General features: G+C 40.1%; 1 protein-coding gene across 3 annotated transcripts in view; it reads left to right on the plus strand.

Annotated features, from left to right (window-relative positions):
* Window positions 1–4,633, plus strand: part of LOC108258843 (rho GTPase-activating protein 6) — a 137,332-nt gene extending 132,699 nt beyond the window's left edge. For all 3 annotated transcript variants that reach the window (XM_017457785.3, XM_017457784.3, XM_017457789.3), the window contains exon 13: window positions 612–4,633. In XM_017457785.3, coding sequence (XP_017313274.1) covers window positions 612–1,108 — 497 coding nt within the window. In that variant the 3' untranslated portion in view covers window positions 1,109–4,633. The remainder of the gene's footprint in view (window positions 1–611) is intronic.
* The last annotated feature ends 10,975 nt before the right edge of the window (window positions 4,634–15,608 follow it).

A 15,608-nucleotide genomic window follows, 5' to 3' on the forward strand; every position in this document is an offset into this window, starting at 1 on the left:
AAGCCTTTAAGATTTAGAGAGAGTTTGTGGACAGTTGAAAGGATTATTAATTCCCTAAACTCCTTGGAGTGGTCCAGACATTCCCCACTCTCGTAACAACATACTTTTCCTATTCATTTTACTGTGGATACTGAAGAATTCACAGTAATTACTGAGTAAAACACTTTAAGATGAATCACTTAAATAGCGTATGATGGACAGGCATCCCATCCAGGGTGTAGTTCTGCCATGCGCACAGTGTTCCCGGGATAGACTCTGGAACCTCTACAACCCTGAGCAGGATAAAGTGGTTTCTGAAGAAGAATGAAAGAGATTAACATGTGGCCAAATGGCAATAAGACAAAAGTGTAAACATAAAGAAACAGTTTTTGATCCAAATAAAACACAGTGCTATTGGAAAATAATGGGATAATAACTGAACAGCCCATCATGTACCATTCCTTACATTTACATATGAGAACTCTTCACATGCTCGCGGATGACGAAGCGTGTGCTCAGGATTGGGACGGGGTTTTTTTGTTTGGAAGTGAATCAAGTCCAACATTGAAAACATGTCGGAAGTGAATTTGAGTACGGTTTTTAAAAAGATGGCTGTTGGTTTGTTGTTCCAGGTTCCTGTGGCAACATATCAGACGGAAGCTCCCGCAGCTCCAGGGATGGAATTGATGATCGGACTCCACCCACTGTAAGTAAACCGGATTTCCCACAAGGCACCACAGTGACTCATGCATGCCTCAACCTGAACCTTAAACCCAATGGCCAATTGGAATCCAGCAGCTCAGAGGACCTTCCAGTGAGCAGCCGCCACAGCGCACCTAGCCCCACCCTTTGCCCCAAACCGACCAACAAGAATGAAGCACGTCCTCCTCCACCACCTTACAGACACTCAAGATTAACACCTTCAATAGTTTCGTCCAATTCTGTCGTGTCACAGTCTCAGCAGCACCCCCAGCAGCTCGGGAAGACCGGCAACCAGAACTCATCCTCACCAGCGGGCACACTGGTGCCCACGAGCCCAGAGTGGCAAGACTGGCAGAGGGACAGATGGCACATCTGGCAGCTGCTGTCTTCAGACAATGCTGATACGCTACCTGAGACACTGGTGTGATGCCAACTTAAGCAGTTCAGTGTGTTTATATACAGAAGCCACTGCCTTATATGTGTTATGTACAGACTGGTTTTGGGGCTAAGCTCCTCATTATACTCTGCAGGCAGTTGTGGCAGTAGGGGGAACCGAGTGGCACCGTGGAAACTAAAAGAGGTGCAAGTATTCCTCCAGCTGAGGAAGATTCCAGTCAGCAAACCACAGATCATCAACTGACAGTGCAATTGGTGTGGGATCGGTTCCATTCCCAAAAAAATTAATGTTTGCTTGCTAGATCCACTTCTAAAACCCAATGGCTCAGAGCCTTTTCCTCACGTTCTGTTTTTAGCTTCACACGGGAATCCAGCATTATAGGCTCTAAACCAGGTACATTAATTACCAAACAAACCTAAAGCTAAACTGTCAGATCATTAAATCATTGACACTTTTATACGGACAAATTGAACAATACACTATACTCAAATTATTGCGTAACTGCTGTGTGTGTCTGCTTACAAGTTTTCCTTTAAAAAAAAAAAAAAAACAACAAAAAAAAACAATTGTTCAATTTTTGCACTGAATGGTATGACATGGGGTCAAACTTTACAGGCTCAGCTCCTTTTTTGTATATACACCATAAGAATATTGCCAAAAAAGCTGCTAAATCAGATGTATACAAAATTATTTGTTCTTACCTCCAACGCTATAAGGATACCAGGACAGTGAAATGCCATTTTGTATTAATTAAGGACATGTAAGCCTCTGAATGAATAACGCATGAGTGAAATTCAGTAGCATTTCAAAAATGGCCATTAATATTTGGGCCACATGTTCCTCTCTGGCCCAAATGCTAAAATATGTCTAATTCGTGCGCTTACTAGAACTCTCACATCTCAAATGTGAGAACACATAGAACCCATTCTTACAAGATTTGTCGAACTGTGTTTTCCCATAATGCACTGCAAGAGTACGACAATTTTAATGGCAAGTTTACAATGATTGTGTAATTAAATAAAGCATACATTTATTTTTTATATTTTAAATTAGTTTAACATATAAAAGTTGTCCTCTGCCAAGCTTGTAGTGTGTGTGTTGACTTGTACGCTAACCATTAATTAACCGACTACCACACAGGCTGTTAGCTAGCTACTGAATAGTCTCTGATGATGCAATGTTATGACTTTGTCCTGTGTTTTTCTATGTACACTGTTCCAAACTACATGATTTTTTTAAGTTTCTGCAGCGACTGTCACTCTCGAGAAGAAATTCTCTAAGAACTCTTGTCAAATGCTAGCATTTGGTATCCACCTTTTATTTCCACAGCACTTAAAGAAGGTACATGTTCCTCAGATGGATTTGTTTTTAAGCTTGTTTTAAAACATTCTAAAATGAATTGTGTCTTTGCAAGCTGCCTCTTACAACCTGCCTAAGAGCAGAACTACATTTTGCGAATTCAGCAGTATGTTCGAATAATAGTAATAAACTTTTATAGGTTGATTCCAGTTGCATCCTGTGGCTCAGGATGAGAAAAAGCTCAACACAATTTAGATATGCTTTGGCATCTCTTGCACCCTTACTCTTTTTTTGTTTGTTTGTTTATTTAAATAGTTACAAAATGGTGTCATGTTTTATAATCTCTCTCTCACTCTCTCTCTCTCTCTCTAAAAAAATAGCACTAGGACCTCAGATTCATTACATTTTACAAATTTCAAAAACTTCAGTTTTTTGAGTACAAAAAATGACAACTTTCACAATAGCAAATCGACTGGAATTCATTCATATGAAAATGTCTGGTCCATTGTTTAATGTGATGGATGAGAGAAAGGGATTAGCAGTCACTGTTTTTATTTATTTTATTTTTTGAAAATGTTTCGATTCATATTTAATCCAACAAAATCTAAATCACTCAAACTAATCAGAATTTCTATGAATCCCACAGACCAAAATTTACCCCTTGAAACTGTAGCACTCGTTTTAAAATCCGTTTCATGTGTCATCCGTGTCAAATTCATTTGCTACTCACTACATTACACATATTTCAGCCAGAATGAAAAGCTGAACTCCTTTTTAATTCCCTACTCATTTTCTTTTTTTTTAGATCCTTTAGATCTTTCTCTGTATGTACAGTCTTTTATCAGTCAATTTGAAAGCAAATTGTCCATTATTGTATATTGTGAGCAAGTGCAGTGTCATTGGCTCTTGGTGGAGTGAAATGAGCGTTATTTATTTGTATTGATCCATTTTGCACACTGTACTGTTCTTTATACAGTAAGCCGTCACATCTCATTTTTCCCCCTTAGACCTTACAAACCTTGTTGACGCTAAGCAGATACAGATAAACAGAACAATGTAGTATCCAGATACAGACATGCTTAGGTAAATCACTTTGAGATGTTCCTTTTGTTTTAAGTCAGCAGTGATGTATCTAGACGTACACAAAATTCCAATGAAAAGGGAAAAAAAATGTTAGCATGGGTTAGGATAACTGCTTCAAACGTTTAAACCGCTTACTTTGTTCAGCTCAATCCAGCTCCCGTTTCGATGCTAAACATCATTCTTATTACCTTAAATAAAAATTTATTTTTATGAATTGCCGTATTCAGATTTGAGTTAAGCACAACAGTATTCAGGTCTCAGAGGTAACTACGGAGTTAAGTGCTATTCAGAGAGTTGCACACGAATTTGCCTAAAACAGTCACGTCACAGTAGCAAACAATTCTGACCTTGAGTTTCCTTGCGCGATATGAGCTGTAAGAATCCGCCAACTTCATAAACTTCATAAAGTGCCAACTTCATAAAGTGTGGAGCCCAGAAAACCAACTTAAGCAGTTCCATAACCCCAGCCGGAGTATGAGTAATTTTCACCATGTAGAAATAGAGTATAACTTGACATAACTTAGACTTAAGCCAACTCTTAAGCAGGCCTGGGAATTGCTCCTATTAATCAGGCCTGTGAATTGACCATAATACTAACATGCCAACCCCCCCCCCCCCCCCCCCCCCCCCCCATTTAATTTCATTGCATTCTATATATCTTCTAATCCATTTGGGAGTTAATAGCGGTTACTATTTGAGAGAGAAGACTCCAAAGGTCCTGCCATTTGTTTTGAAGGTTGATTTTACACCATATTTTTTATTCTGTCACAAGATAAAAACAGGTTTTTAGCCATAATGCAAATTCAGTCAGAATTTTAGTCACCGCACTTTGCCTTTCTACCACAGCGCTATCATGCTGATTTGATTTGTGAGCTTTACGAATAGTGTTATCATCATGGGAGAAATCTTAATTAGCGATTTTAAATTGGTAAGTAATCACGTCATGATTTTGTAATCCATGACCCAAATATGAGGTATGTTTTTATTTCAATATTAGGATTGTAATAAGGAATCATTTGTATTTCACGCAGAAAATGCTTTTTGTATGGTCTGATATTTGCTGTGAAGCTTGCCTTGGTATTTTATGTAATTTTTTTATTTTTTTTATTTGTCTTTTTCATTTTTTTTTTTTCAGCAAGTCTCATAAAAAATAAATGAGAATGCAAGTTTTCATTTCGTCCCATGCTGTGACTAATACAGTTGGATGCATCTTGTGCAAGAATAAGATCACATACAAGAAAAAATGTAATTGTATGGAAATTCATTATTGTCCAAATAGGCTGAAAGGAAATGGCAAAACAACAACCAGGAAACAGAAAACAGCATCTAGAAAAGGAGGAAATAAACTGGAAGCTTGAACACCAGGGAAGCATGAGATTTAGACGCAACATATATACATGTGAAACTTAGCCAACACAACACAAAAAAGCAAAAGTAAATATTTTGCCAAATGGGCTTTAATGAGACACAACGAGACTGATAACCAGAGGGAGGTGTGACCAACACTCAATGGGGTGAGTTCAAAGCAAAAATGAAGCAGAGAAACAAGAAACAGGAACGGTTGAAAACCAGGAAGTGGAAAACAGGAAACCAAAGCTCTGCTTGAAACTGTGCTTTCACTCACTCGTTACTATATAAACTGTGCTTTATAGAGCAATAAACTCTCAGCAGTGAGGGACCGAATTCACTCGAAACACTTGCTTGAGGGGTGCACCAGAAACACATTGTTGTAACATGCGGTTACAATAAGAACATGAACACAAAGTAGTTCAAAATTTTCAAAATAAAATAGTTTAACAAAATTATTAAATATGAGACCTAAGACCAAGTGTTCAGTGTGATTTCACTATGAGCAACTGCCAGTTTTGTGGGGGTTTTTTATTTATTTATTTTTACCTGCATTTACTCCAATTAGCCATAGTATTAAAACCATCTGCCTCATATTGTGTAGGTCCCCCTTTTGCATCAAAGTCCACAGCTTGAACTTTTTTGTCATGTGATTTAAACCATTACTGAAAGCGGTAAGCAACGCACATGCACCTGGCCACCCATGTGATGTAAAAGAAAACGTGATTCATCAGACCAGGCCAACTTCATCCGTTGGTCCATGGTCCAGTTCTGATGCTCAAATGCCCATTGTAGGCACTTTCAGCAGTGGACACTCTTTGACCGGTCTGTGGCTATGCAACCTCATACACAACAAGTTACAATGCACTGTCTACTGACACCTTTCTTACATACCCAGCATTAATTTGTTCAGCAATTTGTGCTACAGTAGCTCTTCTGTTGGATCGGAGCAGATGGACTAGCCTTTGATCCCCACACCCATCAATGAGACTTGGGCAGCCCATGACCCTGTCACTGGCTCACTAGTTATCCTTCCTTTTACAAATTTTGGTAGGTACTTACCACTGCATACTGGGAACACCCTACAAGACCTGCCATATTGGAGATGCTCTGACCCAATCATCTAGCCATCACAATTTGTCAAAGTCACTCAGCTCCTTATGCTTGCCCATTTCTCCTGCTTCCAAAACATCAACTTCAAGACTGACTGTTGACTGTCACTTGCTGCCTAATATATCCCACCCCTTTACAGGTGCCATTATAATGAGATAATCAATGCTATTCATCCCACCTGTCAGTGGTTTTAATGTTATAGCTGAACAGTGTACAACCTATAAACAAGGTTGACAGAACCTGTGTCTTAAAGTAAATTTCAAGGTAAAAACAGGTGCAGTACACCGTGATATGAGGTAGTGTAAGGGTTGATGACCCTGGACAGGAATGCCTTGGAGAATCTATCAATTATCACTAGAATGACAGAATGACCTTGAAAGGTGGATAGTCTTGTTATGAAGTGTAGCAATATGTGGGACCATGGTCGTTTGGGCATGGATAGTGGATGGAGTATTCCCTCAAGATGTTGTTGGGGATCTTTGCTCTGGGCACAGGTGGTACAAGCAGCAACAAAACCCTATGTATCTGTTTCTATGCTGTGCTACTAAAAGTGCTTCTTGATGAAGTCCAGGTCCGTGTTGCATCTGGATGACTAGCGAGGCATGACCCCATTGCAGTACCTGGGCACGTCCTGAAGCAGGGTCAAAAAGTTGGTTAGGAGGACATCCTGGTTCTGGCTCTCCCCACTGACCCTGTTGAACGACCGTATCAGTTCAAGTTCAAGTTCAATTTCAAGTGCCCTGGGGGGCGCCAGTGCTCAGCGTGGTGGTGCTGGAGATGTTCCCGATCAGGACTGATTGAGGTCTCCCAGTCAAGAAGTCCAGGATCCAGTTGCAGAGGGAAGTGTTCAGGGCCAGTAGGTTCAGCTTTCCAATCAAGTGCTGAGGAATGATTGTGTTGAATGCTGAACTGAAGTCTATGAACAGCATTCGAACTTAGGTGTTCTTTTTGTCCAGGTGGGTGAGGGCCACATGTAGGGTGGTGGCGATGGCATCATCTGTTGAGCGGTTGGTCCGATGCGCAAACTGCAGCAGGTCCAGTGTGTGGGGCAGCAGGGTCTTGATGTGCCTCATGACGAGCCTCTCGAAGGACTTCATGATGATGGATGTGAGTGCCACGGGATGGTAGTCATTGAGGCAGGACACAGGAGACTTCTTCAGCACGGGGACGATGGTGGTAGCCTTGAAGCACGTTGGAACGAATGGCTCTGCTCAAGGAGATGTTGAAGATGTCAGTGAAAACATCTGCTAGCTGATCTGCACATCCTCTGAGCACTCTGCCAGGAATGTTGTCTGGTCCAGCAGCCTTCCCTGGGTTGACTCTGCAGTTTTCCTCACATCAGCCGTGGTTAGACACAGCACCTGATCGTTGGGAGGAGGGGTGGTCTTCCTCGCTGCCACGTCATTCTGTGCCTCAAACCGTGTGTAGAAGTTGTTCAGCGCATCTGGAAGGGAGGTATCACTGTCACAGGCGGGTGATGTCCTGTAGTTGCTGATTGCCTGAATGCCCTGCCACATGCGCCGTATGTCGCCGTGTGTCACCAATTCACCAGCTAACTGGGGCTACAATGTTGCAACTAAGGACAATGAACTCGGGGTCTTGGGTTAGCTCTGGTGGTTGAAACAGCCTGTCAAGGGCAGCCAGTTTGAGGATCTTGGAACCGGGAAAGTAGGAGTGGGTAAACTGAAATCTATTGAAGAACATAGCCTACCCAGTCTGTCGGGGGTTTAGTGCCCACAAGCAGGTCAATGGAGCAGTTGTAGGAGTGGTGAAGAGAGAGACTCGGCATCAACTTCGTGTTTAACACCTCCTTCAGGTCATGGTACTGGGGAGGGACTTGATAAACTCCCAATAACCCTGGGCAAGTGGACCTGAAGTGTTGTGTATCATTGATGGGGTCTGAGAGTCCATTCTGGAATGCCGTAATCAGTGCTTGGTTCCACTGGCTCAGTGGTTAGGAAGCATTGGCATACTCAGCAACACCCCCAAAGCCTGCACCTCCCAAATGGCTGTGGCCCAGGATAGAGCGTTCATGGTGAGGATCATGTATGCAGTCTTTGACCAGTGAGAAGGGAAGATGCATGCCTGGAGCAAGAAGGTGATGGAACACTGGTTCAGATGAATACAACAAGGCAGGCCGCAAAAGATAAAGCACTTAGTAACAAAGGAAAAAGGCGGTGGCTAGGTATACACATGAGGAAAACAATGACTGAGCAATGAACAGAGAAAAGGGAGGGCATAAATAGCCTAGAAGAAAACACAAAGGCAGAATGCCGCCATCTAGTGTCCAAAGTCTATATAGTCCAAAATCCTAACAAGCAGACGAGTTCCTACAAGATTATTTATTTACTTTATTTATTATTATTTGATGTTATTTTTTTAACACCTGTTTGTGTTTTGAATCACAAATTTGGAAGCACATGGATGGATTGTGGTTACTTAAATTAACACCCAATCAACCCCAATCCTGAAAAGGATAAGACAGTTACTGAAAGAGAGTGAATGAGTTTCCTATTTTATTTTATTCCATTTTTTTTCTCCAAATTCGGCAATTGCTATCTACTAGCTAGTCTGTCCGACTGTGTGACTATCACCAACCAGGGAGAGTGAAAGCTAACAGTTGTTTGTGCCAAGACATCTGAAGCCACCACATGATTTAAAATGATTAATACAAAGGTACAGGGCAGCTGAACATGTTAGCTATAGAATGCTAACTGCTGTCATCTGTGTATAAGAGCTCACAGATGCATGTGATTGCTTAGCATCACTGTGATTTGCAAAACAGAGGCGAATGCCATCTTTCCCACCCAGAGAGCAAACAATTATGCTCTCTTAGATTCCTGGCCACAGATGGTTTTGGCATCGTCTGTATTCAAACTCCTGCATAGGACACATACTTTTACCTTGTACAATTCCTAGTCTAAAAGTACTTTCAATCTAGAGCTGCAACAATTTACCGATAATAATGGATTATGAACATTTTTGTCAACGAATCTCATTATCAGTTAGTTGGTCTGCATGCGGCACGGGTTACATTTACTCACTGCGTTACTTCTGTTTCGCAAACACGCATCGGAGAGTAAATACTAAAGTTGTGTCCCAAATGACTTACTATACACTTACATTATGCATTATGTACTCTACTGTCTAGTATATAAATTTTTGAAAGGTAATATCGTCTCAAAAGGAAAACTAGCGAGGTTTTTTTTACTAACTGTAAGTATAAGCCGTTTCCCAGACGACGGCCAATGACATCAATCGCACATAATTCGATGTCGCTAACTTTAACAGAATACCCAGAGTTAATGATACTTTTATACCCAACATGTTACCATTTTTCATTTTTCATAACCACAGTTACCATCAGACGGAGGCGTAATCGTCAAGTGACAGCGGGAAAAAGTGTGCGACCCAAGTGCTCTAAGGCAGGGGAGAATTTTAAATTAAATGTACCATAGAAGAGTGTAACCTGTAAACTTTACAAAGTGGAGCTTGTGTCGCACAGACACATGACAGTGCTGCACGAGCACAAACTTATGTTTATATCCAAAATGCTCCACCGTGTGCAAGGGGTTGGGGAAACTGGTGCGAGTTTCTTAAGAGGTTCAGTTTAAAGCAAGTTTATTGTCATTATATGCTGTATTTGCACACTTGTGGTGTAAATTCTATTGTTTATTATAACGGAAATTATCTATTAGTAACCGGGCCACATTGCTCCTCACTCGCAGTGTAGACGCGGTGATAAACAGTGTGGCGCAAATAAGATATGTAATGTCTAATTAATACTGTACCATCAAAATAACAAACGTAAAACAATGTCTATAGGCAGTGAGGAACAGAAACCATAAATGAGATTTTATTATTAATTTAGGACTTAAATAAATGTTGTTATTATTAATTTAGGACTTAATTTTCAGTGCTTTTTTGCGCATCCATGATAAATAATGCATAAATACTATTGCATAATTTAAACTTTCAGCTCTACTTCAATCCCATTTACTATGAGGGGAAACACTGTCTGGTATTCAAAAAAGTCTCAAGCCACAATTACTTAAAAATAAACTGTCAGAAGGGAAAGCAGACTGATATTACTGTAGATTACAATAACATGAATTGCGCTAGATAATATGCCACATACATCAACACTCTGCAGTTAGTCCAAAATGCAGCAGCAAGCGCTAGTTCAAATGCTAAAAGGTTTATGCATGTCAGTTCCATCTCAGGGTTAATCTATACTGGCTACTAGTGATTTCATAAATCATATATTGTTCAGCTAAATTGCCCGTCATACGGTGCCCTGGTTTGGAAGTCTTATAATTAGTTGAAAGGAGTGTGCAAATAAAGTGTCATATGACCTCAACGTAAATACACCTGTTCCTGGAAGGTCCTAGTGTTTGTTAGAGAACATACCTAAACAAATGGTATCATTAAGACCAATGAGTATCCGGGACAAAGTTTGAAAGATTGTTAGTCAAGGTTTGGTTATAAAAAAATTATTCCAAACTTTAAACATCCTTTAGAGTGCCCTCGAATCCATTATTAAAAAAATTTAAGAACATGGCAGAACTGCGACTCCTGGAGGCCATCCACTTCAAGCCAGTGCCTGAGTAAGTAAGGCATTAGACAGAGGAGCAGGCAAGACACCAAGGGTAACTTTGAAGGAGCTGAAGAGATCCACAACTCAGATGGGAGAAGCTCTTCATGGTAAAACCATAGCCAAGACACACCACAAAGATAGACTTTATGGAAGAGAGGAGAGAAGAAAGCCATTAGCATTTGGAGTTTGCCAAAACTCATGATTCAGCAAACACGTGGAACCAAGTTATCTGGTCTGATAAGACCAAAATTGAATTTTTTGGCCTTTGGCACAAAGCATTGCGTTGGAAGAACCCCAACAATGAGTACACCGTCACCAGAGTGAAGCATGTCGAAGCATCATGTTAAGGGGATGTTTTTCATCAGTGAAGTCTGGGAAACTGGTCAGGGTTGAGGACTAGATGGATGGAGGAAAATACAGGGTGAAGAAAACCTGTTCCAGTCTGTAAGAGACTTGAAACTGGTGGGGAGGTTCACCTTCAATAAAACAACCCTTAATATACCAGCAAAGATACACTTTAGTGGTTCCAAGAACCTGAATGTGTTAGAACGATCCGGTCAAAGCCCAGACTTCAATCCAATTGAAAGCCTGTGGCAAGACATTCAAATTTACATTTACATTTACATTTATGGCATTTGGCAGGCATCCTTATCCAGAGTGACTTACATTTATCTCATTTTTTATACAACTGAGCAATTTAGGATTAAGGGCCTGGCTCAAGGGCTGTTCAACAATTGTCTCCATCCAGTCTGACAGAGTTTGAGCAACTTTGCCAAGACGAATGGGAAAATAGCAGGATCCAGATGTGCAGAGCTGATAGACCCGTATCCCAGAAGAATTGCAGCTGTAATCGCAGCCAAGGGTGTTTGACCAGGGGTGTAAATACTTATGCATATACTTACCGACAAATGTCTGATTTTTGTTTAATTAACATAAAAAATATTCAGAACTTTCAAAAGCTCAATATATTGGGTAAATCAAATGGTAAAAATCCCAGTTAAGTTGATTTCACGTGCTGATTTCAGCACTACAAAATATAAAAATATTCAAGGGGGTGAATACATCAAAGCACTGTATGCGTCTTTCAACGTCATATACTGCTTAAAGACACAGAGGCTTTTTTTTTTTTATGTATAACATCAACTGGAGGCTCTTTTCTGATAAGTATTTCATCATTTGAAGTATATGACCAGCCTAACCAGAGCTCAGACCAAACCCTAGAGCTGTGACTAGACTGATATTAAAATAATTCAAAAGAATATATAAACGAATGCCTGGCAGATGTGCATTGCCTTAGCTCCATTTTAGCTTCACTATTTTATTTCTTTGTCAACATAAACGTCACAGGACCTCTCCTATTTTGTTCAAGATACCACTAACTGGTGAGTGTGAGTATTATTGATTGATACAAAACAACTGAGAAATAGGAATCTGTTAGAGAATAGGTGAGGAGTTGCTATAGCGTGTCTATATTTGAGATGTTGTCTTGTCTACTCAAGAAAACAGATGGGAGTTTTTCCCAAAATTTTGGTTTACTTTCGGGGGACATGCCTGGACATGTGCATGCTAAAATTATTCTGAAAAATTACAGCCTCCTCCAGGTATACAATTGAATCTAGAAAATTCTGTTTAATCACAAGACATAGGCTCAAACTTTTATTCATATGCATGCACATTTACACACAGCACCTAACCCCCCAACACACACACACACACACACACGCGCGAAAAATCACTTGTACCTCATATAACAGCCCCAAGATGGCATCAAATACTGCACTGATCAACATAGTTAGTCATTTTACTGAAGCATAAGTTGAAGTAATGTGTTGGAGAATAAAGCTGACACAAAAGTCCATATATACGTACATAGGAGGGGACTGTATGCCACCACCATATTGGTCGTGCCTTCGTCAGTGTGTGTTTGTGGACATCCACTTCTCAGTTGGTCTGCAAGGCGAATCAAAGGCATTCTTAAAAGCTATCTGAAAAAATATATAATATAAACCAAGTATGAAAAATTTTGGAGGACCCCTATGTATAGAGACTTTTGGGATACCCTGGTAGATTCATGTGCATGCAATTTAGTGAATTATTTTGGATCACTGAAATGTGAGAGGAAACATTTGACTTATACTGTATATCCTCAAGATTAATCTGTTCTGTAGAACATATGGCGTAGATGCTGCTTTAATGACAGACTGCTAAAAAAAAAAAAATAAAGTATCAGATTAGGTCGTAATTAAAAATGTACTTATCAAATACGCTGTTCTGTAACCAGCTCTTGTTCAGACTGTAAGCAACAAATCATGCATGTAAGCAGTCTGAACAATAATTAAAACTGCCATTAAGTGAATGCAGACACTTGACCGGCTCTTACCTCTGAAAAAAAAAAGAAGTGTTTTTCTCCTGCATGGAATTTCCCCTTTTAACAATATCCCACGGAAGCTTAACCATGTCATTAGAGTTGCTCGCTGGAACGTAGCGGTTGAGTTCGAAATTCCCGTCACAACTGGATGCCCTGCATAAACCACAGATCGTTCCTCCCATTTTGGCTTTGGCACTGGAGCAGATACCCAGTTCCCTTCAATGGCAAGTATCTAAAGCTTTGCCTTTATGATTTTGCAATGAGAGAGAAAGGAACAAAGACCCTCATTGATTTCTGTGGGTAGTAGCAGATGACATCGACCATAAACCTTCAGCAGTTATTACCACAAATCCTCTTTCACTGTAATCAATCCATGGACAAATCCATAAATCTTCCCACTCGTCACTGAATTAACTGACTGATAGGACAAACAGATTGTTTTGACATGTGTGCCAATAATTTGGCCCATTGGAATCCAGTGGTATGCCTACTGCATGTTCAGTAATAAAGTCATTGCCTATTCCAAAATGATTGACACCTTATTCGATCATAATAGCTTGAAAATACCAAGCCGTGACTGTAAAAGCAAGCAAGCCAATGAAATCATAACTGGAGAATGAATTGGCTTTCCATAAACCAAACCAGTGTGGGTCTGGATTGTGGCCTAGTTTAGGATGCCTATGGCTAAATCGCAGAGAACAGAGCGACGTGTCACATGGCTCCTGCTTTGTCTCAAGCTCTGTTGCTCTTCTCCTTCCTTCATCACAATGTTACATTGTTGCACACGCACCAGTTCTTGTTGCGTACACAAAACAGATGTCCCGCTTATTGTGTTGCTTCAAAAAAAAGATGACTGTACTTTTAGAGAGGCAAGTCAAACAGCTTTCTTCTGTGTGCATGTTTATGCGATTGTTTAGAACTCGGCAGTAATTAAGGCCCATCTGACCAACACATTGCTGGTCCATTTGAAATCACAGCAGGAGGGGATTAAGATGGTCAGATATCTTGTTGTTGATGAAGCCTACAGTTAGCCTAAAAATGCAAAACACCACACGCCTGCAGTATGAACATGTTCACAGTTGGAGGTTAGTTTCGTAACAATCCTTTGCAAAATCCCTTACGTATTGTCATCACAACAAACTGCATTGCTTGCTTCAGCTATATCTACACAATTGTATGGCTTGTTTGAGAGAGAGAGAGAGAGAGAGAGAGAGAGAGAGAGAGAGAGAGTGTGTGTGTGTGTGTGTGTGTGTGTGTGTGTGTGTGTGTGTGTGTGTGTGTGTGTGTGTGTGTGAACAGATAATGGAGATACTACAACTAACTTTCCCTCCAATTGTTATTGTTCATAAAGTAAATCTGTACTGAGGGGGTCAATGAATTTGAAGGTGTCTCTAACTACAAAAAGTTTAACCCTCATCTAACTGACTGGGGTACCCGCAGACCCCTGAGGTGTACTTTTTTGTCCTATCTCACAGGTGCTTTATTCTATCATTCCATTTTTTCTTGACATTGTCAATCAGTGTGTTCCTAATGACTTCATATCATTGTTTTCATTGTTTCTGTTTTAATTAGTGCTTTTTTTTATTAGGTCCTGGGGGACCCCAGTCAAAATCACTCAATTCCGCCTATGCAGTTTTAATAAATGGAACTATTTATTGAGTTAATGTTTCCCATGGATCATAATTTAAAGCATCACAAACTATCAGAGGGGGTAGGTGCACTCTGTCAGTCATTCTGGAGGAGATCAACACAGGTGCAGCTGACACATGTGCTCTGATGACGACCCTAAATGCTTCTCTTGCTAAGGTAAGATGACGTTCAAAGTCAGAAATACAATATATAATTTCTTAATAAATTGTTTTATGACCATCAGATTGAATTTTTATGTTCTATTGTACAAGATAACACTGTAAAATAGTGTGTCATGTATATGATTGACATACAGTCAGAGCTGATCATGCCTTGGTGTGAGTGTGGGGAAAAGCACAGACACGAAGGTAGCAAATGTTTGCTCCTCCTATCACATGCCAGTATGCAAATTATTTGATACTGGGCTCAAGATGTCCCGGGGTGGTTTCATCATATATAAATATAACACAAATAATGTTTACTTGAAATGACTGAAAACTAAATGATACCAGATTCAAAAGATGGTAAATAAGCTTTTAAGTACTAATGTGGATTGTTGCAATTTGTATTAAAGCTGCAATTTGTATTATAGAAAAGTATATATTTTTATTTGACACAATATGCAAATTAACTGTAACTTTCCTAAAATAGTAATAAACTTTATTTTTTTTCTCAGACAACATTCATTACATTGGCACCCTGTCCAGGGTGTACCCCGCCTTGTGCCCAATGCGCCCTGGGATAGGCTCCAGGTTCCCCGTGACCCTGAAAAGGATAAGCGGTATAGAAGATGGATGGATGGATGGAACATTCATTACATCACTAATAATGTTTTAAGAAGAAGTAAGTTTTTTCTATGATGATTGTTTATTACAGTAGTTTATTCTTGGGGTCCCCCAGTCGGTAGTCCTTGTATATTAAATATGTTGGTAGGATGAGGGCTAAGAATCCCTGATCTAATTATTACAGATCATCAATCTCAGATCATTAGAAAATCCATACAACAGCTCTGCATCTGTGCCTAACATAATATCTCTCTCATGCCAACTCTGAAAGTCCTCAATTTGGAGTGAAACAATGTGGCAGGAGCTGCT

The sequence above is a fragment of the Ictalurus punctatus genome, chromosome 26 (assembly GCF_001660625.3).
Source record: "Ictalurus punctatus breed USDA103 chromosome 26, Coco_2.0, whole genome shotgun sequence".
In the NCBI taxonomy this organism is placed as follows: Eukaryota; Metazoa; Chordata; class Actinopteri; order Siluriformes; family Ictaluridae; genus Ictalurus; species Ictalurus punctatus.